Genomic DNA, 24,254 nt, shown 5'->3' with positions numbered 1-24,254 from the left:
TTAATCTGTTTGAGCTTGACAGCCTGCCCTAAATGAATACACAAAATGGTTTGTGTATCCTCAGATATCATGAAGATAAGGTAAAATGAAATGAAAATTATACTCTTTGCAATATAAACAATAGTGTCTTCTAACATCTTAAAGACTAGCAAACATCTTAGTGGTAACGCTTAAATGAAACCATTCTTTCCTTTCAGAAAGGCTGTTTGAAGTGAATTTGGAGGAAAGCATTATATGTACAAGCTACCACTTAGTATTTATGGAATGACCTTAGTGGGCTACACAGGGTCCCAAAGTATTGATTATGTGACTTTTTAAAATTGTCTATGTCATATGAGTAATTATTTAAATATTTCATCAAAATTAATTTGTTTGTGTATTTCTAATTTTTAGGAATTCTTTGAACATGCAAAAAAGCTCTGGGATGATGAAGGAGTAAAGGCGTGTTTTGAGAGGTCGAACGAATACCAGTTGATTGACTGTGCACAATAGTAAGTGCTGCTTTCAGCAAAACCATATTTTTGAAAAATAGCTCTAAATGTATAAGAAGAGGCCAACAAAAGCAAACAGTTTCTTTTTATTTCAAGGGCATGTTTTACATGGGGAAGGGAGTAATATCTTTGTATCTATTGTGGCTGGTTCATACCTGTACTTTACAGGTCTGTTTTACATACTTCCTTTTATGTCATTAATCAATAATTTTATTTTATAGGGACCAGGGGTATTGCAAACATACTCTTTCACTTTACGATGATGCAGTTGTTTTAAGGGGCTGGCATTTAAATAAGAATGAAGTTCTGTGTGTGTGATTTTTTTTTCTTTCACCTCGTTGGAATTTTGTTTAAGAAACAGTCAAGTTAGTATATAATAAAGGATTTATAATAAATGGAAAATTTGTGACCAGGCAGGATATTTCACTTGATTATGTGTGCATTATCTGTGACAAAAACTTGACACATTTTTCCCTGTAACTAAAACAGTTATACAGTTCGCTTACACTTGGATGTTGGAAAAATATTTTCATGCCAAAAAGAATTTTAAAAATATATACTGTCATTAAAGCTCAAAAATCCAGCATCTCTAGAAAAGGGTTGGAGACTTGGAGGGGGGGGGGGGGGGAGTTGCATTTAACAGTGGTACCTATTCGTGCTATATTTTAGCTATACAAAGTTAGATGAGGTATTGTATAAATGCAGAACAATTCTGTATGTGTAGAAGAGTCTTTCTTTGTTTAAAATGGCTCCTTGCTACTGAAATTATTAATAACTTTTTTAGATACATAAGTTATTTTTATCTCTCCCCCCATTTTGAATGTGGGATATAAATCTATAAATAAATTAACGGCATATATTCCATGATATACTTAGCATTATTGCTTATTGTTATAAGACAGTGGTTCCCAAACTTTAGTCTTCCACTTGTTTTGGACTTCAACTCTTAGAAGCTCCAGCCCGCTTGGCCAACAGTATGGAATTCTGGGAGCTGAAATCCAAGTCATCTGGAGGACCAAAGTTTGGGAAATACTGCTATAAAATTTATCTGAAGGGTTTTGTTTTTGGTTCATTGTAGTGGCCAAATACAGCTGTATTTGTGTGAGTAGACATAACCATGATCTAGCTCACATAACTCATGTATGAGTTTCATTATACAAAATTAATGTTCTTTTCTACTTGTAAGATAGGATTGTGTTATAGCAATTCTGACATGCAATAATCAAAGTATGCTGCTATGAACACTTAGTAATTTTGCAAGTGCCTCCCATCAGTTTACAGATCAGGCTTGAGACTCTGTCTAGTAAAGTGAAACAAAACCAGTGTTCCCCATTTCAAATGTAACATTTAGCTCTTGTTAAACGTACCAAGATCACAAATTTGAAGCAGTGTGCAAGCCAAATGCTGGGACCTAGTTAAAAATCATGGTATTTTATTGTGCTGGAGTTTTTGTCTTGGATTGTTTTTACAGAGATGTGCTGGAATTGTTACATCCAAATTTGCGTGGTGTCTTGCTTCCAAGACCACAGCAGAAGTTGTGGTCCTTACCATATGTTCAGTAATCATTTCCTCATATCCCTCCAATTGTTCTCTTTAATTGACACATATCCACTACAGGCAGCTAGTTTTAGCTGACTTCTATTTTTATGGGTTTCTAGTTTTAAGGACTGTACTAGTGCATATATCTGGCTTCTCTCCCGGTTTGAAAGAGAGCAGTAAAAGTGTTTTGTTTTGTTTTTTACATTTTAAACGTATTTGATATGTGAACTTGACAAATGCTATTCCTGCAGTTTCTATTGAGCTATTGCCATTCTATGATGAGTCCATGTAACTTAATTAAGATGATAGCTTTTAATCTTACCTCACTGACCTTCAATGCAAGTCTACTGAGATCAATTTCTCAGTAGTGCTGTAAAAATTTAGCACTGTTTCTTTGTTTGTTTGTTTCAGTAATATAAACCAAACGAAAGCCTGTGAGCTATTCTGATCACCTTTTGCGAGCAGAAAAAGAGAATGGAAGGGAAATTTTTAACCAGGAGCTACATTTGGTTTCTAATGAGGGCTACTACACACAACAGCAAATTGCATGCTCAGGCGGGATACAGACGGGCAAAAAGGGGTGTATTCATGACGTCATGAAGGTAGAGCCTTCAGACGGGCCTTACCTGAATGCCGCCATGAACACGCCCCCCGCACGCCCCAAGCAGGAAGAAGTGGCATTAAAAAGCTGCTGCTTTTCTCCGCTTCTTTTCCGTTTGATGCGCAGCTGCGCAGCTCCGTCTGTAAGCTGCTGCACCGGTACGTCAGAATTGCTACGCCGCTAATTTAAGTTGCCCATTTAAAAGCTCCGTGTCTGCTGCGTCGCATAATGAGTCGGGATCCTGGAACATGCGCAGTTTGCAGTCAAGTCAGGCTTTAATTGCAGCGTCAGCTGCCATGCAGGTGTGGAAGCTGCAGCACAGCTGCAGCGCATTTTAAGACTCGTAACCCTAACCCTAACCCTAACCCTAACCCTAGAGCAACATGTACGCATGCGCTGCTTGGAAAGTTTGGACTTTAAAGTGAGCCCCTACACACATTCCTGTGCCATTTTCACCTAACAATAAAAACCGCTAAAACTGTAAATATTTACATATGTACAAGGGAGGTGATGGGGGATGGCAGGGGGACAGCGGTGGCAGCGGCGACAGCTGTGGCTGTGCATTGCAGATTCAGCAGGAGCGCGGGGACCAAAGGAGAGGAGGCATCCATGATGCTGGTGACACTGGCAAAGTGCAAGTGGACAAGGATGCCAACACCAGCTGATCACCAGCTGGCAGGAGACCACCATTGTTCTTGGTCAGAGCGGGGGAAAAAGTTTTAAAGGGGCTTGGGCACTTTAAATGTGCCCATAGGCTTTCTGCCGCAGCTGCGCATACGCCAGCTGGCAAAGGAAAAAAAAAGCCCCGTTTTTGGCCGCCCGTGAGGAAGCTGCCTCTCTCTTTGCAGCGTCCTCCGAGGTGGCGGTTTGGAAACTGTGGGTCAGAAACGGCCCCAGGTGAGGCGTCTTCACTGCCCCCCATGTGGAAGCCCCATCTCCTGAGCCACGCCCCCAGGGCGGGCGGTCTGGAGGCTCCGTATTCAGCAGAATAAACCTCCAAGACGTCTTCCCCTGCCCGTTTGTATCCCGCCTCAGTTTCTTATCTAGCTAGAGAAGTGGATGTGAGAACATGTTCCAAAGCACACGTAACTCCTAGAGACCTTAGGGTAGGTAGATTGTACAAGGTTGTTAGAACATGAAGTTGATGCAATAGCCTGTGGCTAGAACAATAAAATCACTGCCTTGGGGGATTACAGGTATTTAGGGACTGTCTGAACTTGTGTAGGGAGAAATAATAATTTGTTGCCCATACTAAATGTTGCTATTAATTGCCATCAAGTCAACTTCGACTCATGGTGACCCGATCAATGAGAGGCCTCCAAGTCCCCCTATCTTCATCCACCCAGCTCAAGTCTTGCAGAGTCTTGTCTTCTTTGATTGAGTCTAACCTTCCCGAAAAGAGGAAAACCACATTCCATGCTATGTAGCGTGTATTTTTAGCAGATGCAGTGCTTCTAAAAATGAAGTGGTGGTCTCGGTTCTCAAAATGTTAACACAACTGGTTCTTCTATAGCAGTATCAGGCCTCTATTCGTATCAGTGGTTCACTGATAGGAAATTATTTTAAACACTTTTTGTATAGCCATTCATGGCTTATTCACTACAAGGGAGCCTTTCATCTCTCAGTTGCTATAAAATTAAATGTGTAGCCAAGCAAGCTGTGGCTATTTTTAGGTTCAGCAGGACTGCAAAAGAGAAAACTGGCCAATTATCACATGACAGTGTCACGAGAGTGAATGCAATACAACACTGCATTGTAAACAAAGGCCATCAGTATTGCAAAAGCCCCAAAGAAAACCAGCTGAATAATTATCAAAGGAAGGGTTTATATTTTATATTATTAGACTGACAACAATATCTCAGTAATTTTTCAGCTATTGGACACTTGGTTTAAACTTTTTTTTGTAAGGCATGCTGATCATAAAGTATCTACAGTGTTTAATTATTATCCTAGCCAGTTCATATAATAAGATATGCATATTTTGATGGAGTGGTTACATATAGTTCCAGAGAACCATAAAACACATTTTCTTACCATAAAATGTGTAATCAAAAAGAAGCTATGCCTTACAAGATAAAGATTTATTATCTGTGGTTAAAATTATATATTTCACATGGGAAAACATAACAAATACATTAAAAATTCACCTCATTGCCAACTACAATTATGTGTGTGTGCACAAACAAACATCTGCATTCTCTCATGTTCACTTAAATCATTGTATTACCTTGTCTAAAGGAATAAAATGGAACGTGCTTCAGTTACCTTTGTGCTAAACACCTTTATTTTGGAATAAGCACTATAAAAAACTTACCAGCTCTGTACTCATGGTAACATATCCTACCCTGCTTTTCATATTCCATTTTTAAGGCATCCAGTTGTGTGTTTCTGTTTACATGTGTCTTAAGCCAAAGGGGTTATAGGTAGGTAAGTCCAACTAACTTCTAGTTATTTTTTTTTAAATACAAATATACTTCTGGTTACCAACTTTGACAAAAGCTATATCTGAACTGCAGAAATGATGCCATTTGACACCACTTTAACTGTCATGGTTCAGTGCTATAGAATTCTGGGAATTATAGTTTGGTGGGGCACCAGAGAGCTCTGAAAGAAAAGGCTAAATATCTCACAAAACTATAAATCCCAGAATCCCATAGCATTGAGCCATGACAGTTAAAGCAGTGTCAAACTGCATTATTTCTGCAGTGCAGATGCAGCCTAAAAATATTATGGCCTAAATCCATTTATTAGTGTCTGGAAGTGTCAATAGTTTCAATTTCTTTTTGTTTTGATTTTACCTACATATTCCCAGTTTTGCATCCAAGCTCTTTCTTGAAAAATATTGGGTTTCCTGCGTTGTCTGCATAGTTTGTGTTTTTCCTCCTCCTCTCCTGCTAAACATGTGTCACATAAAGACTTATGCAACATTTCAGAAATTAATTTTCACCCATTTCCACTGAGCCTTCTTTATTGTTATTCAGGAACTGTCAAATTGCTAAAGTGCTTTATCAATATTAGATTAGTTAAACATTAGGATCGTTTTGTTTTGGTGCAAACATTCCTCTTTCCCTTGCTTGAGTTATGTTGAATCTGTGTCCTGGAAACAATAGCTGTGTTCACTGGCAGTGGCCTGCCATCTTAGCTAGGTCCAGAATAATGCAAACAGCCAAGTAGAGATACATTTCATTTAGGAAAATACTCGGTTAATTTAAAGTAATCTGGGAAGTAGGAATGAAAAGTCCTTAGTGGTGCTGAAAGTTACCAGGAACAAAACATGGGACTTTAAAATATTTTTTTTTTCTTTATCTGGATGATCTCTTAGAGGATTTTTCATAACAGTTGTCAGATATTTAGCTTTCATTCTTGTTGCCACAACATTTTAGCTGCTCTTTCTAGGATCTCTTGCTATTTGTAGACTTTTCAGTTTCTTTCTGTACATAATCCAGATAAGCTAACTAGATACTCCTGCCAGAGATATTTTTCATTATGACTGTAAGGTGTTGGGTTTTTTTAGATATTTCAATCATATATGTTCAGCATCAGTGTGTATTAAGTGTGGCAGGACTTTTTCAGTGTTAACATTTCCATTGTGGGACTCCTTTCCATTAGAGATCCAGTTATTCCCTACACTTTTTTCTCTTATGCACCTGTTAAAAACTCATTTATTTATATAAGCTTTGGGGACAATAAGCAAGTGGATTGCTTGTCTTCTGCTTCTGGTTGTTCTTGTAGGGTAATTTAAGCTTCCTAAGGCTTCAGCCTTTGGTAAGGAAACAAAAATATTTAAATATCAAAAATATCAAAGCCAAGCCTGTCAGGGTCTAGCTTTAAATCAGCAGAGTAGCAGAAATGTGCTCTTGTCTAACTATGCTTCCCTAAGAACTGAGATTGACTCCAAAAACAACGCATGTAGCTTCAAGTTCAAACAAAAGTTTACTAGTAGCGGTAATCTATATTTACATAGAAGCTTTGTTCTAATCTAGCTAGTGAATAGTTCAGTTAAAAAGAAATATTTATCTCACCATCTTTCCAAAGAAAGTTGAGAGACAACAAGAAAGAGGAAAAACATGCAGCTAAGTTGAAAATCTTGAGAGAATATCTATTAGTCCCAAAGGGAGAGTAACCTAAGTCACATGATTAGTTTGAATGAGAGAGAGAGGACAGTTTGCATGCAGGAGATCCCTATCTAAGGAGGGGGAAAGAGAATGCAAAAATCTTCCGGCAGTTTTCTTTTATTGTATATTATAAGATATTTATAATTTATTGTTTTAAATAGTTGTAACTGTTCATTTTAGTCATTAGTAATCCATGATCTAAACAGTATGTGTATAGATTGTTAAGTGCTCTGAGCTCCCATGAAAAAGAGTGGGTATAAATCAAATAGAATCTTTAGTAAATACTTGAAAAAAACTGCTGATGTGAAATATACACAAACGGTGTTGCATTTTGCTGGTTAAAGTAAAACTATAGTTTTTGGGGGGTTTTTTGTGGGGTTTTGGGCTATGTGGCCATGTTCTAAGAGCTTGTTTCTGAAGTTATGTCAGCATCTATGGCTGGCATCTTCAGAGAATTCTCTGAAGATGCCAGCCACAGATGCTGTCAAAACATCAGAAACAAACTCTTCTAGAACATGGCCACATAGCCCCAAAAAACCATTAAAAACTATGGATACCAGCCATGAAAGCCTTCAACTTCATAAAGTAAAACTATTTGTTAAATCTGTAATGTGAAAAAACCTTTGTAACTTTTTTTTCCACTAAAAGAGTCCCAAATATTACCAGTCCCCTTCTACTCCACAGCACTGTATTTTACATAGAAGCTTGGGAGATAAGGGGAAGCTGTGCTTCATGTAGTATATAGTTTGATTGTAGGATTTGCTACTACATGTTCTAGTTTTGGACCCCAGGTCATGCAACTTAAAAAGAGGATTAGGCAAATTCATGGAAGACATGGCTTTTGAGAGCTACTAGTCATGATGGACATATATTAACTCCCATATCAGAAACAGTATACTTTTGATTACCAACTGGGCTAGATGAGATCTATCACATGGGGGAAATCAGGGAATTAAAAGGGGAATTCCCCAGGGATGTCACACAATCACAGCAAAGATTTTCAGATGATATCATGATCTAAGAGGACTTATCCCAAGAAGAACCAGGAATATTCCAGCAACTAACCATTCACAGGATTTCCCTGTGAATGGTTTGTTGCTGGAACATTCCTGGTTCTTCCTGGGATAAATCCTCTCAGATCGCGATGTGTGTGAAAATCCTCGCTGCAATTGTGCAACTTTCCCAGCAAAATGCCTTTTTAATCTCCTGATTCCCCCCCCACACACACACACACACACACACCAATGTGATAGTCTTCCAAGCCAGCAGGGTTTTTCTTATGTTCTTAGGATAGCTGATGGTTTTAGTAGTTCCTCAGATCAAATAAAGACAGTCATGCATTCTACGCAACAGTTTAAGCACCTGCAAAATCTTAAAATGTATGTTTTAGGTTTAGTATACAAGCACACTCTAATGCAATGAAATTTATCTGAATTCAGTGACCATTCTTAATTTTCCAACATGATCACTTCAGAAGTGTGTGTGTGTGGGGGGGGAGAGAATATGAAGACTGGCTTGAAAAAAAAAGAGAGGGAAATGCCTGCAGATTTTAATAGTTCAATTATGTAGATATTAAAGAAAGGTAGGCCTGATGAGGGGGCTAAATCTGTAGAGTGAAGGTTGCTGTGGAAACAGGAGCACTATCTGTCAGTCATGCATCTATTTAGGAGGGCTTCAGTGAAAAAGAAGGCACAGGCAGTTAAAAATTTGGTAGCTTGTATGTAAAACACACACATGCTTATTTAAGTGTATTGTTCATTCAGTTTTATGAACTATTCTATACATTGAACATTTGAGCAAATCTCTTGAAGGGTATACCCTCCCAACATTTCACAGGTGAAAACTAGGATGCATAAGGCCAAGCATCGTCAGAGTATGGTCAAGATGGCAAAGGTTATTAATAAGGAAGATCACAAAAATTATGAGAGGCTGCAGCAGTTTGCCTTTGCCTGAGCCTAAGGGGAAGGGCAAGATTTTACCTCTACTTTCCTCCTCCCTTCCCCATGAGTTAATTTGGTGCCAACTTTTGCAGCAAGTGATGTAAGCTGAAGGTAAAGAGAGCAGAATAGGCAGGGGAGAGAGAAACTAGGACATTTTAAAAGCAGGTAGAAATGGAAGAACACAGAATGAATCAGATCTTTCCCTGCCAAATTGGGACAATTGGCAGGTGTGTTAGGGGCAAGTGTGAAACTCTACTGTTACATATTTCGAAGGAATTTGACGCATTCATTATAGGTTATAATCCTGTACATCTCCAGTTTACTTCATGACTTCTGACTTGCCTCCTACTTTAAAAATAAACCACCAGAAGACAAAAACATGGTGAAATCCCACCCTTCATCCTTTGGGAACCTGGGAAGCGTTTTTAATAAAAATAATATTTACCCAGAAAAGTCTCAAATTTTTAGTGTAGGATAATGCAGCCATAGCCACCACTGCCCCTCCAAATGAGGGGGCCAATGTGGCCCTCCTAGCCAGATTAGAGTTTCTATTCACTTTAATTTGCTTCTGGTGATTTGTCACTAATATATTATTTTTATTTAATAAAAATAGCACCTTTCTCTCACTGGTTCAGTCTTAAAAAACTAAATTAATGGTTCAACATTCATCCATTTATATCCATTTATATATAATTATAAATATATTTATACGCTACAATGAAAATTTACAATGCTGTTCCTTAAAGGTGGCTTTATACTGATGGCTCTTCTAAACTTGAGACATGCCAACTTTTGTGAGTGCTGTGTACAGCTGTTCTTGAAGACACTCCAAAAGCTATGGTTTACCCTCCTTGCTAGAATAGCCCGGCAGCTTTCTAGCTAGCTAGTTTTGCTGCAATTGCACTTGCTGCCAGTGATCTTCTGGACTTGTTTCAGCATTCTGATTTTGACCTTTATGACAGTGGGTTTGATTTGTAAGAGGCAACCTGTCTTCCTTTCTCTAAGCTTCCACCTCACCTGTGTAGGAATCTGTAGGTGAGATTTCCATTTTCCTTTGGAAATGTTGTAACTAGATAAGTTGTTGTTATTGTGTACCTTCAAATAATTTCCGATTTATGGCGACCCTAAGGCGAACCTATCAAGGGCTTTTTTGTTCTGCAAGATTTCTTTGTGGGTTTGTCTTAGCCTTCCTCTGAGGCTGAGAGAATGTGACTTGGGTTTCCATGGCTGAGGAGAGATTTGAACCCTGGTCTTCATAATCAAAGCTCAAACAAGTACACCACACTGGCCCTAATTAGATGTGATGGTGGCAGAATTTGATCCAAGTTCTGATGTTTAGTTGTAAAAAAGAGAGAGCAATTTACAGTGCTGCATGTACAATAGGATCAGGGAAAACTGAGCCCTGCCAGTGGAATTCCATTTTAATGCTTTATTTCCCACAAGTGAGGCTCCATGTTCAGAATTAAACCACAGATGAAAAAAGACTTTTAAATGCAGCTGGGGGCAAGAGTGGAAGCAAAGGAGAACCTCGGGAGTTAGCTCCACCTGCACATTTTCCATTTGAGTTGCTGAACTATAAAGGATTTTGCAGATGACTCTACTTGGCACATGTCTACTACAGTCATACTTACGACAATATCACACTACATTGTTATAGTTGTCAGGAAATGACATTGGTGTGGCCACTAGGGGGAGCTGTTGTGCAGATAATTTACAGTTCCAGTGGCAACTAATGTGTCAGCATTCAAACAGTGCATCATCGGAATGTTGATGCAACTGTCAACTGTCAGTTCTCAGCTGTCACTGAGGGAGACAGAGAGACAGTTGGTGCCTGAGAGTGGGCTGTGTCTGTTACTGAGAGACAGTTGGTACCTATGAGTAGGCTGTGTCTGTTACTGAGAGGCAGTGAGATGGTTGTGTGTTACTGTGGCTGCCTCAGAGGTTGTGTTATTGTTGGCTGGTGTAAATAGTGTGTATTAGAGACGGATGTCCAATACACTGTGTATATTTATGTTGTAAATACTGCAAAGGAAGATTAAAGCCCTCGTTTAGAGTGAAGACTTGTAAGAGTCATTAGTTGAAGACATCTTCACAGATTCCTTCTTCTTGGCGTCCTGTCGACGTGGTTGAACTCTGCAGGTGGTCATGGTGGACACTGTGCGTCGTTTCCATAGGTCCCAACAAGGGTTATGGGCGCAGCACACGAGCCACAACAATAGTACTGTTATTTCATGTTAACTGTGGTATCCTGGGACTTGCAATTTGGGGAGGGGCATGTAAAGATCTTGGCTAGAGAGCTACTGTGTTGCACGTGTGGTGTGCCTTCAAGTCGTTTCCAACTTACGGATACCCTATGGGCAGACCTATCTTATGGTTTTCTTGGCAAGATTTCATAGAATCATAGAGTTGAAAGAGACCACAAGGGCCATCCAGTCCAACCTGCTGCCATGCAGGAAATCTCAATCAAAGCATCCCCGACAGATGGCCATCCAGCCTCTGTTTAAAGACCTCTAAGGAGGGAGACTCCATTACACTCCGAGGGAATGTGTTCGAACAGCCCTTACTGTCAGGAAGTTCCTCCTAATGTTGAATGGAATCTCTTTTCCTGGAGATTGCATCCATTGCTCTGGGTCCTGTTCTCTGGAGCAGCAGAAAACAAGCTTGCTCCCTCCTCAATATGACATCCTTTCAAATATTTAAACAGGGCTATCATATCACCTCTTAACCTTCTCTTCTCCAGGCTAAACATCCCCAGCTCCCTAAGTCATTCCTCATAGGGCATGGTTTCCAGACCCTTCACCATTTTAGTTGCCTTCCTTTGGACATGCTCCAGTTTCTCAATGTCCTTTTTGAATTGTGGTGCCCAGAACTGGACACAGTATTCCAGGTGAGGCTTGATCAAAGCAGAATACAGTGGCACTATTACTTCTCTTGATCTAGACACTATACTGTGTCTACACTACACTACACTACACTACACTATATATATTGATGCAGCCTAAAATTGCATTGGCCTTTGTAGCTGCCGCATGACACTGGTTTGTTCAGAGAAGGTTTGCCATTACCTTCCCCTGAGGCTGAGAGCATGTGACTTGCCCAAGATTACACAATGCGTTTCATAGCCAAGCTGGTAATCAAAGCCCTGTTCTCCAGAACCATAGTCCAATACTCAAATCACCTCACTAAACTATAAAAGCACCTAATAATGACAGTGTAGTAAGGAGCCCTGGTGGCACAGTGGTTAAATGTTGGTACTGCAGCCGTTCAGAACCACAAGGTTGTGAGTTCGATCCCAGGCAGGGCTCCAGGGTCCATTCAGCCTTGCATACATTGCATACATCCTTCCATACATTGCTAAAATGAGTATCCAGCATGTTGGGGCCAATTAGCTTACACATTGTAAACCACATAGGGAGTGCTTAAGCCGCTCTGATAGCATTTAGGGCTGAAGGGTGGGGTATAAATACCATAAATAAATAAGGGTCCTTGCTATTGCTATGTTGGGAGGTGATGCAAAAGAATCCTTTCCACTGTTGCCATAAGTCCTCCTTATTCCCAGACATGTCCTCTTTTTCAGAGCTCAAATTTCAGTCTGGACACATTTTAAAATGTCTGCTGCTGCTTCACCTCCTGCGCACAGATGCCTCCTCCTCATTGCTGGCTCTCTGGTTCCACTGAGAGCTCTGCTAGCAGAAGGCTTGGACGCCAGCCCAGCAGAGTGCTCAGGGAAAGAGAAACAGTGAGTTTGGATGGGAAGGAGAAGGGAGACTGACCCAGAGGGGAAAGGAGTGCAAGCCAATCAATGTGGCTGAGGGATCCCCAAAGAGGGTGGCTTGGTGGAGTGAAAAGGCAGGGAAGGGAGAAAGGGGAAGCAAAATGTAAATACAATGAAAGTTAGGAATATTTCTACTAGCAATTATCATGGTTTACCGTATATTCTTGACTATAAGTCGACCTCATGTATAAGTCGAGGGCAGGTTTGGGGGCCAAAATTATGGATTTTGATATGAACCATGGATACGTTGAGGGTAAAACTTAGCAGCATGTAACAAAGGATGTAAAGGATGAAGCAAAGGAAAACGATGCTAACGATCTTTAAAAATTTGTGCTCACCCTAAAGTCTGGATGGAAGAAATAGTAGAGGGAGTTGATGCTTCTTTTATGTGCTCTGAGAAGAGGTTAAGCTCTCACATTTAACTAGGGCATTTTCCTTTTTTTGGTAAGAGTTAAAGTACAGTACTTACATTGACCCATGGATAAGTTGACCCAGGTATTTTAGGTCCATTTTTTGGCTAAAATTTCTAGACATACATTGTGGTAGAATGGTCTATAACACATGAGCATATACAGTATATAACAGGAGTATTTAAAGTGCGACTCACCATAACAATCACTGGTTTAAAGTAGTCATTCAGTAAACATATACTCTTTTTTGCTTTCGAGTATATGGTAACTCTACCCAAAGGCTTCAGAAGTGTTTGGAGAGGTTATTTTGCTCATCCTTGTTCATTGAGCACAGGGTGACCAGATCTACTAACTGCAAAGGAAGACAAGGCATCACAAAATGCAGGACATTCAAGAAAAATGTAGGACATTATCAAATAAAAGCTAAAAGCACTAATATAAATGTAAATTCATAGTTATTAGTCATGCTCAAAATGGAGGACATTTTTAAATTCCTCCTGGACAGAAGGTTGAAATGTCCTGGAAAAGGAGGGTTTCTGGTCACCCTGATTGAAAATTGAACATTGAATACAGTGTTCCCTGCCTAAGAAAGGGGCAGGTAGCTTCACATGTGACAAAGTTGGCATGGATCCCAATGGAAGTTACTTTCCTGTGGCTAATGGATTTGAAATTGTATTGCCTCGGTTTTACTGTACTTTGTCCCTGTCCCCACATGGCCAAGAAAGGGAGTAGACTCTGCCTGTGTTGAGATTCCTAGCCTAGAGCAGATTAACTGACAACAGTAGCAACATTTCAGGCAAAAGATAGACCTGTGACTCCAACATCTTCACTTTTCTTCTCCTGTATAGTTGTTAACATCTTTGCTTGGTGAAAAAAACCAAATGAAGCATCAAAAGCTTGCATGATGCATTTTAGTTGTCACCAGTAAAGGTATCACTGTTTATTGGATTTTGTTGTATTTTGCTGCATGGACAACACGGCTACCCCTGAATATGTTTTTTGCTATTGATGACAATTTATTACTGATCATTTGTTTTTGAATTAGTTTCCAAAAGAGATAACTGTGGGGTTGGTGTAAAGAAGGAGTCTAGTAGCACATTTTAGATTATCTGGGGTGGCTTTGAGACTAACAAATTCATCTCAAAGGTGCTACTAGAGCTCTTTTTCCAGCACTCCCAATTTTCTTTCCATGTTTTTGAATTATACTCAGTTGCATTTTTTCCTTCATTTTTAGTGGATTATAAAGTGTTTTGAGTGGTTCTTCATGCTATCGTTACACTTATTAATTCACCCTTTGATTAGGATGGGCAAGATGTTTAAATAGTTGGGTGGTGTGTATTTCTTTAAATATGTATTCTGTATTACTGTATTCAATTTGATATGTATTGTATATACTCTTTCTTTAAGAATAATTCCTGAGAAGGAAATTTGCAAAAGTGTAAAGCAGTAAAATATTGCACAGTCAGTAGAAACAATAAAATGGCACTGTTAACAAAATAATATAAAACAGCTCAGCTAAAATAGCTAAAATAATATAACAGATAGAAAGGTAAAAACAGCTTAAAATCTTTTTTTTTAAAGCTCACATTACAAATCATGTTAGTATGTCCAATTTAAAATAATTCATAAAAGTCTCCTAAATAAAAACATTTATTTTTATTTTTTTTCACTGAAGAATCAGGCTCCCACTTAATGAGCTCTAAAATTGTTTTGTGAAAACTGTCTTGCGGTTGTTATATGCCAGTGGATTATGATCTCAGAGGGAGAATATTAAACAGAAGCACAGATAAAAGCCAGTCAGAAACTTCCCTTTTTCTGGCCCCAGCTGACTTAGTTTTTTATGTTCATTGTGCTTTATTAATGATACTACCCAGAAGTGACAAATGAAACTTGAACTGAGGGTACAGCAAACAGATCTAGGATGTAAACACAAACTTGGAGTCAATTTTTAATTTCAAAATGTTATTCAGCATTTATTTGTTATGCTTTATTTTATTGGCATAATAAAAGTTAAACATTATCAAATATAGTTGATAGCAAGATCCCCACCTTATGCCTCACACTGAAATAATAGTGTACACTTTCCTGTTTTACACCAATAATTATCTGTGGGTCCTCAGCTGTAACTCAACACTTCAAGTGTGATCTTCAAGAAAATGTAATGTATCCCTATTGTGCACCCCTCCCCTTGTGCCTGCCTGTCTTCCCTTTCTTCCTCTCCATTTCTGCTTTCTCATTGCCATTCTTCTTCCCAAATCTCTTTCTTCTATCTTATTTACTTGACACCAGCCAGAGTTCATCCTGCTAGGCAAATAGGTGAGCCAACAACAACACCTTCCCACACTGAGAGAGTTCTTTTTCAGTACCACTCCCAGCGACATTTATTGTAGATATTTTCAGATATTTTGATCCAGGTTGTGCGGTTTGAAATTTTGGGTTACATATGAACCCTGCTTTTCAGTGGCTTTTCCATCAGAAGGCCCATATATCTTTTGTATTGTTGTGATAAATAAAAATAAAGTTTCTAGAAGAGCAGTTGGGCTCAAAAAATACAAAAAGTTATTCTTGAATGTGATATTCATTAATAATTAAGCAGTCATTTCTGCTTAATAAGTTACTGTAGATGCATGGACTTCGTAAAATTGTTTAATTGTTAAACTGTGTAACTCATGTTTCATAAATTGCTTTTAAGACATGTATTTTTCATGACTTCAGTATTATACTTGCAGCTAACCAGTTAAGGCCATAGTTCACAGAATGTTGGATTACGGGATTAGGCTCTAATATCCTCAAATTCAACTAATTATGCAGATGATAAATACCAGCAAATAAGAATGCTAATAGGATATCTAGCTCAAAACAAATAGTGCTGCATGAAATCTTTTGGATGCTGGTATGCATTTATAACTGTTTCAGATCCAATGGGCAGACACTTACTTCAAACTGTTATTTGGCTGTGAAGGTTTTCACGGCTGGCATCCATAATTGTTTGTGGGTTTTTCAGGCTGTATGGCTGTTTTCTGGAAGAATTTATTCCTGACATTTTGCCAGCATCTGTGCCAGCCACAGATGCTGGCGAAACATCTGAAATAAACTCTTTCAGAATACAGCCACATAGTCTGAAAAAAACACAAAAAAAAACTATTATTTGTCCCCTAGACTGTCTCATATATCAATTCATTAAAAATTATTTTAAAGCCTCATACAGAAGGTAGCCCATGTCCGAGAAAGAAAGATAATCTTTACACTGGGCATTCAGATTGTAATTGCTATGCCTCGTTCACTTTCATTTTACAGCAATCTACAATACTGTCATCTGTTTATAATCCTCTCATGCAAGTAAGTAAAAAGTTTATTGCGTAAATCAACAAATCATATCAAAAACAGACAATAAAAATACCAAATACATACAGAGTGTAATAAATCTAAAAGAAAAAGAGAGGTGAGCTATTATGTTACTACTTTCATCACACATTTTTTTATTTTCTTCTTTCCTTAAACTGGCTGCTTTAACTACAGAGAGGACACCTTCTGCGTCATTAGCTGCTTAGAGTCTTGCAAAAGAAAATTCAGTTTGTCCTCAACCCCTAATTTCCCATGTGCCTAAAAAAGGAGATAATGTTCTCTAGGACTAGAATGCAACCAACATTCCAGTAAGTAGTGGGCCAGATCTTCCCTTTCAGTTGTACCCCTTGTACAAAAGTCTGTTTGTATGCTGGAGTGCCCTGGAAACTTCCTTGTTATATCATTGTGTCTATCTGTTTGAATTGCAGACAGTTAAAAGCAATATGTTGTTCACATTTCATTGAAAAGGACAAATATTTTTCTTTTTGAATATACATATATACGTGTGTGTGTGTAATTTTATTTGTTCATTTTTTTATTTATTTTTGCTTTTGCTTTTGCTATCCATTCCACGGAGGGGATGGCAGCATATGAACCCCTACAGCCAACCAAAGTGAAAGCATCTGCTCACTCCAGTCAGGCTCATCAGCCAATGGGATTCAAACAGCAGATTTAATCCCATTGATTAATATTCCCTCCTCTCTCCCACTACGCTGTCCCTTGAGAGAGAGAACCCAGAGGGATGGATGATGCCACCATTGCACTCCCACCCTGGACCACAAAGCAAGTCGCGCAGTCTCCTTTTTGCTTTTGCTAACCATTTCAGAGGTCTTGCATTTGACAAATCTCTATTAGCTAGGTTTTTTTATTAAAAACCTTTTTTATGTTAGACCTGGAAACACCTAAGGCTTCCACACTAAAGCCATAATTTGATAGAATTTTAGAAGACTTGGGGTTTGTATGACATTTTCATTTGTTACAGATTATTAACTGGCTTAAGCATTTCTTAGGGAGCTTATTTTATGTTTCAAAATTCTCTTTTTTCAAATTTATTACATTCTGTATGTATTTGTTATTTTTGTTCTCTGCTTTTTATATGATCTATTAACTTAATCAGTAAACATTTTATTTACTTACTTGCTCATGTTTTCCTAATGTTACTACCATCTAGTTGGTGGCTTCCAGACAAGGCTGTTCTCATGCAGTCCTCCAGCCATGTCAGGTAGGTCAGCCAAGCACATCTACCCACAGACAAGGCAACAGAGAACAGATTCAGGTCCCAGGAGTTAGTGGAGAGGACAGAACATTGGAGTTTATCAAACGGAAGGAATTTCTCTTAAATTCGAATGAAAAGAAAGTGGGGCCAGAACGCATTCACTTTAAGTCGATAGTTTCGTGCAATTACATGAATATGCATTGCATTCAAACTGGCTCCCCATTGTTCAAAAATAGCATGCCATTGTGGCAGTCTATCACGCAATAACGTGAAACCACATGATTGCATTCGGACTGACTTCCCATTGCCCGAATTTGTGTGTAGTGGGTTATCACACAATAACGTTAAACCCCATGATTGCGTTCAGATTGCCATCAGATTATACTTCCAATTCCCCTTGTCTGATAAACTCACTGCCACCCAAAACCAGCTCTCTTCCTCCTGGCCACCTACCAAACCTCAGTTTGTACCCAAAAGATAACCCTCACATACACAACACATCCCTCAGCAGCTGATTCAGAGTCTTGGTATCAGACCCAAGTTAAGAATAGGCCCAATGGGGTGCTTGTTTTTTTCCCCAAGATGTAAACCAGATGCATAGCTTATTAAAGTCAAAGATACAACTTTATCAGACAGAATTGGAGAACTGAGGTTGGACAGATCCGTCTTTGAGATGTATTCTTGCTGTTATGGCAAGACTATGGGCTCTATAAATGGTAACCCACTGAAAGAAAACAGGAAGACTTACTGGTCTTTTTCCCCCCACAAAGTTAAAATTTGAAAAAAGATTTGGTGATGGGAAAAATGCAAGAATGTCTATATACTCTCATCAGCCAGCATTAGAAGAGTTGTGTAAGTAGGGAAATATGAAAACAAGATAAGCTGCCAAGCAATGGACAATAAATCATTCAGTAAGACTTAAATTATATTTTAAAATGTTATGTTGTTGTTTAATAAAAGACTGTTGAGAACTCATGGATTTTTTCTCCTAAGGCTACTCCAAAAGCTTGATGATAAACAATTTTAAAACTCCCTTAAATTAATTCTGAATTCTTAAATGTTATAGCAGCCAAACTTTTTACATTTCAGGGGCCTTATTCCAGTTGTACCATTAGGAGTCCTGATGGTGCAGTGGTTGAATGCTAGTACTGCAGCCACAAGGTTATGAGTTCGATCCTAGGGGGCTCCAAGGCTGACTCAGCCTTCCATCCTTTCGTAGGTCAGTAGAATGAGTACCCAGTTTGTTGGGGGCAATTAGCTTACAGATTGTAAACCGCTTAGAGAATGCTGAGTTCACTGACAAGCGGTATAGAAATGTACATGCTATTGCCTTTGACTCAGTTGCTTAATATTCATAGGGGCACAATAGAGTCAGTTCACTTCTACCCTCACCCCTGTGGCACATGTTAAGTACAGTCAGCTCTCCGTATCCCCAGATTCTGCTTTCAGCCATCCACAGCTTGGTGCAAGGAGGATTAATTCCAAAAAGCAAACCTTGATTTTGCTGCTTTATATAAGGGACACCATTTAACTACTGCACCATTGTATACCACAGGACTTTAGTATCCATGGATTTTGGTATCCACGGCAAGTCCTGGAACATTGGATACCAAGGGCTGTATTTTAGTGGGCTGTTATAAGGTATGGAAGAAATGTCTGCGTCTCTTCTGTTCCTAACTATTCTAGTACTTTCTCTTGGAGTTCACATGGCTGACTGCAGAAGAGGCAAGCAGAACAAGGATATGAAAATTCATGTAGATTTCCCATTCCCTCTGAAAGGCTTGGTTTGCTTCAAGCCTACATGTATACAGTGATGAGGAGGGCAGGTTTTCTTATACTCGTTGGTGAATCTTATACATATAGGAGCTGCATCAGCACTGTTACTATTTCTGTATGAATGTTTATGTGTAAGAAACACTGACAATATCCATAATAAATATAACATTTATAAAATATGTAGAAAAACACAGTTGGGGATCAGAAGGCCTCTTGATTTTCATGTACACCCTTCCACATTCCATTGTTTCCTGTCCCACAAATCCACTTCTCTGTTCCTTACATGTGTTTGTTTTGAAGAACTTATATATTTTACTGCAGTCAAAAATAGATTTCTCGGTGGTGTATGTAAAAATTGAACTCATTTTGAAAACTGAAATCAATACTACATCAACACTGTCATACAATATAATCTAAGAAGGATAAACACCGAAAATACAGTAATTCAAACTTTCCTCATTTGCCCCATTTCTCTAGGTATGCTCTTTGAATAAAAAATGGTGGGTTTGGTTAGAAAATAAACTATCTATTATTTAATACAATTTGGTTTGTTTGAGGGTTTTTTTTCCTGTCCTATATAATGAGATATCAGGGCAGCTTACTTTATTTAATACTGTTTTAAATTCAGACAGAATGTTTATCTGTCAAATCTCTTTTGTCAGGTCATTCTACAGTCTAGGGGCAGCTGATGAAAATGTCCTCTGGGTGACAGTTGCCAGTCTAGTTCTGGCCTGTTGAGATAAATGTTCCCCAGAGGAACTTATTGGGGTTTGTTGATTTTTGTTTTGTTATTTTGTTTTTTATGATGCTGGTATTTCCTGGTCATTGTTTCTTGTGTTTTATGTATTTGGTTCTAAGAAACAGGGAAATGTACATTCTCTTGTGCAGTTATTAATATTAAAAAATGACCATTATTTGTGAAATCGTTTTTTGACTCCCACATACGACAAAAATTAAAAGGGATATTATTTTGCAGTCCTACTGAGCTCTAACATGTCATTGGTGCATAAAAATAAAAAATAAAATAAAAATTAAAAAATAAAGGAAATGGATTATGTAATATTTATTAAAGCAAGAGTTAACTTGATTGCATCACAAAACCACATTTACTCAGTATATCTGGTATACAGTTGTCCCTCTACATAAGCATTCACAGTTCTGATTACCATACGTACTCGACTATATGTCATATATAAGTCGAGGGCAGGTTTTGGGGCCAGAATTATAGAATTTGATATGACCCATAGATAAGTTGAGGTAAAACTTAGGGCCACATAACAAAGGATCTAAAGGGTAAAACAAAGGAAAACGATATCAAAGAACTTACCAAATTCCAGCAGGCATAACTGTTTGTGTTTAAACTAAAGACTGGATGGATGCGAGAGTAGAGGGGAGTCTGTGCTTCCATGACAGATTACACTCTTGGCTTTCCCCAGGGGATATTTTGCTTTTTAATAAGAGTTAAAGTACAGTACTTGCATTGACCCGTGGATAAGTCGACTCAGGTTTTTTGGGTCAATTTTGTTACTAAAATTTCTAGATTTATACCTGAGTATATACAGTACTTGTAGAGTAGTGCATTTGCCACCACCTCTGCTGCTGCCCTAGACCACTTTAACTTGGACTTCAATAACATCAGTGTCACTGGAAGGAAATCAAACTGATGGAGTGGCTGAGCCCAGCCATGTGTGCATTCCTGTGTTGGCTTGTTCAAGTGCACAGGCAAGACAAAGAGAATGGGACAGGGAAGCACGAGGATGGAGAGTACACGTGTTCGCTCTGTAACTTGGGCAGGCAGAGGGTAAGGGAAGGGAGTTAGTGGATGGGACAGGGAGATGCAAGGAAGGAAGGCAAAAGTGTTCCCTTGCTGACTGTCTTGTCCACTTGAATGGGCAAGGAAAGAGGGTGTGTACTTCACTTACTCATGCACATGGGCGAGCCAGGGGAAGGGGATAGGATAGGAACATACCAGGAGGAAGGGTGTGCATACATTCCCTAGTTCACTAACTCACTCATGCAGCTAGGTGGAGGGGGGAAGGGATGAGATGCAAGAAGGGAAGGGAAGCACATTCCCTCAATCAGTCATGCAGGTGGGTGAGGTGAAGGGAATGGGAGGAGTGTCCCTTCTCTCGCTCCTCCTCCCCCTGTGCAATCCCCTTTCCAGTGAGTGAGTGAGTGAAGAAGTGTGTACATAGCTAAGCCCAGCCATCCCACCAGTACAAGTCCTTTTTTGTGTGTGATAGATACACACTAACCTCCATGGAAGTTGAGAGCTAACTGTATTTGCCAATTTGATAAATGTGCAAATACCACATACAATGAAAATTAAAAGGGAAATTATTTTGCAGTCCTAGTGAGCTCATAACATGTCATCACTCATGACTCATCACTCATAACATGTCATCAGTACATGGGATGCTAGGGGGCTGCACTGGCTCTCCAGAGACTTTGTAGGGCTGAAACCATTTTAACTGCACCCCATCCCTACAAAAAATTACCCTCCAGATGCCCAATTATATTATTATTATTGTTATTATTATTATTATTATTATTATTATTATTATTATTATTTCTTACTTACCTCTGCACATGGATCAAGTTGGGGACAACAACAATTAACAAACAACAAGATCAGTTAAAACACATTGTTAAAGCACACACCAATTTAAAAGATTTCAGATGTGTGTATATATATGAAAACAATCCACATCTAAAATTTGTCATTTCAAATTCACAATTTAAAAACATCTGGATAAGCCTGCCAGAACACTGGACGGTGTGGAAGAATCCTGCTACATTTTTAGGCCCGGGACAGGCTTTCTTATAACAAGAAGTCATTTCCTATTTTTAAAAAAAAGCAAAATGGCCAAGGTGGAAAAATACCCTATGACCCTTGGTGGGGTGTGTGAGAAAAGCTGAGATTATTTTTTACACCTGGGGGCCATAAAAACAGTCTCATGTGGCTTACAGACTGCACTTTGCCCACCCCTGTTCTATTGGTTGTGAATTAATCTTCATAATTTTCTAGACAATAAAGCGTTGCTTTGTGATCTCTAAAGCTACTGGATTATTTGGCTGAGGCCCTGATTAATACAGGGTCTGTATCCTGTTGTCAGTCCTGGCTAGAGATACTCATTCAATCAGTGGGATTTACCTACATATTGAATCACCAGTTAAAAGTGTTTGAATGGGTCTACTGTAGTTGGGGCTAACCAATAGAATTCCAACCACAGTCTTTATCATACAGATTTTTTTTACTATGAAAGACTAATAATAATGTGAAATTATACTATGCAATAAGTTGGGGACAGACATATATACACAAGTAGACTTTGGGGACTTCTTAATATAAAGCTATGATACAGCAGTACTACTTTTTACTGGTTCATATGAATTCATGAAGGTATTTTAGAAAATAAAGTGAATAGAAATAGGTACTCAAGGGAGAATTTTTAAAAAACCTACTCCCTAAACAAATTCTGTTAATTTGTTTCTAGATAGGTTCCCATTTTTCAATTCTACTTCTCACATTAAAAACCAGCATAGAAAAACCCTAGCAGTTATTGGGTATGGTGCTGTTTTGATTTTATAGTGTGACTTGGTGTGTGAGTGTGTGTGTGTGTGTGTGTGTGTGTATTCATTCCATAGTTTTAAGTACACTACAATTTTATTGCATAGTATATGTTTCAAAAATAGTTTTTTTAATGTTACATTAGGAAGATTAATATCTAACCTCAGAGACTACAGTTGGATTTATATCTAACAAAATTCTCTCCAAACTATTCATAATAAATAATAATAAAAAATTTATTTCTATACCGCCCTTCCATTGATCAGGGCGGTGTACAACATATTAAAAACACATACATACAACAGAGAATACATATAAAATAAAAACAAATTAAAACCTAGTCAGCCAGCCATCTTGCCGGCAAAAAGAGGGGGGGAGGCCATCAGGATCTTCAATCGGGGAATGCAGCTCAAAATAAGAAGGTTTTCAAGTCCCTTCTAAACTGAGCCAGGGAGGTAGCCGAGCGGAGCTCTGTGGGCAGCGTGTTCCAAAGGGCCGGGGCAGCGATGGAATACGTCCTCCTCGATGTGGAGGTGAATCTGGCCCCTGGAACCCTAAGTAATTGCTGCCCAGAAGTTCTGAGGGTGCGGGGCGGAATGTATGGGGAGAGGCGGTCCTTCAGGTATCCTGGGCCCAAGCCATGTAGGGCTTTATAGGTAATCACCAACACCTTGTACTGTGCCCGGAAGCGAATAGGCAGCCAGTGCAAGTTTTTAAGCACAGGTGTAATATGGCTGGTCAGTGTCTGTTCTCTCTGCATGTCATTACAGAAGTAAGGCTTGTAGGAGGATGAGTACAATGCTAGAACATAAAAATAATGGCATTGTGGTTCTCCTCTCATTTTGGTGACTGCATAGAATTGAAACTAGCCATAATAACACTGCCAGCCTAGTACTTACTTTGTTTACTGAAACTGCTGTTAGTATTAACAACTGATTGATTCAGTACCAAGAGAAATATTCCAGTCTGTGATTAACAAATCAATTATTGCTGGCATTTTTACCTACTTCATCATTCCTTTACTTACTTACATAGGCCAGAACCCTGCTTCAGCTACTTACAAAAGCACACTTAACCAATTTAGGATCTTATCACACAGAAGGCAAAGCACCCAAATCCTGGAGATAAACAGGGTTTAGATCATGGGAATATCCTGCAAAAACAGTATTGTTTTCAGATACACTGGGCTACTTGAGCATTAATGCATGCATAAAGTGGGCAAAATCACACCACTTTTTACTTTTGGGGTTTTCTCGAAAGTAAAAAGTGGCACGATTTTGCAACTTTCTGCACAGGTTAATGTCACATTCATGCTCAATTAGACTGACATCATCTGAAAACAATCCCTCTTTTGTGGGATATTCCTGGATTTAAACCCTGCTTATCCATGAGTGCTTCCCTCCTTAGCATACTTAACAGAGGTCCAAAACACACTGCAGAAATAATCTAGTTTGAGGCCACTTTAACTGTCTTGG

At 38.8% G+C, this 24,254-nt stretch overlaps 1 protein-coding gene across 4 annotated transcripts in view; it reads left to right on the top strand.

Annotated features, from left to right (window-relative positions):
- GNAL (G protein subunit alpha L) overlaps positions 1–24,254 on the top strand; it is a 187,135-nt gene that overhangs the window by 137,293 nt on the left and 25,588 nt on the right. For all 4 annotated transcript variants that reach the window (XM_089517016.1, XM_089517018.1, XM_089517017.1 and 1 more), the window contains exon 5: positions 394–491. In XM_089517016.1, the coding sequence (XP_089373142.1) occupies positions 394–491 (98 nt within the window). The remainder of the gene's footprint in view (positions 1–393; positions 492–24,254) is intronic.

This window comes from Sceloporus occidentalis, unplaced genomic scaffold, assembly GCF_023333645.1.
Source record: "Sceloporus occidentalis isolate IW3139 unplaced genomic scaffold, rSceOcc1.0.p SCAF_3, whole genome shotgun sequence".
NCBI classification, from domain to species: Eukaryota; Metazoa; Chordata; class Lepidosauria; order Squamata; family Phrynosomatidae; genus Sceloporus; species Sceloporus occidentalis.
The sequence above is the reverse complement of the archived record's forward strand: the minus strand, read 5'-3'. Positions and strand labels throughout refer to the sequence as shown.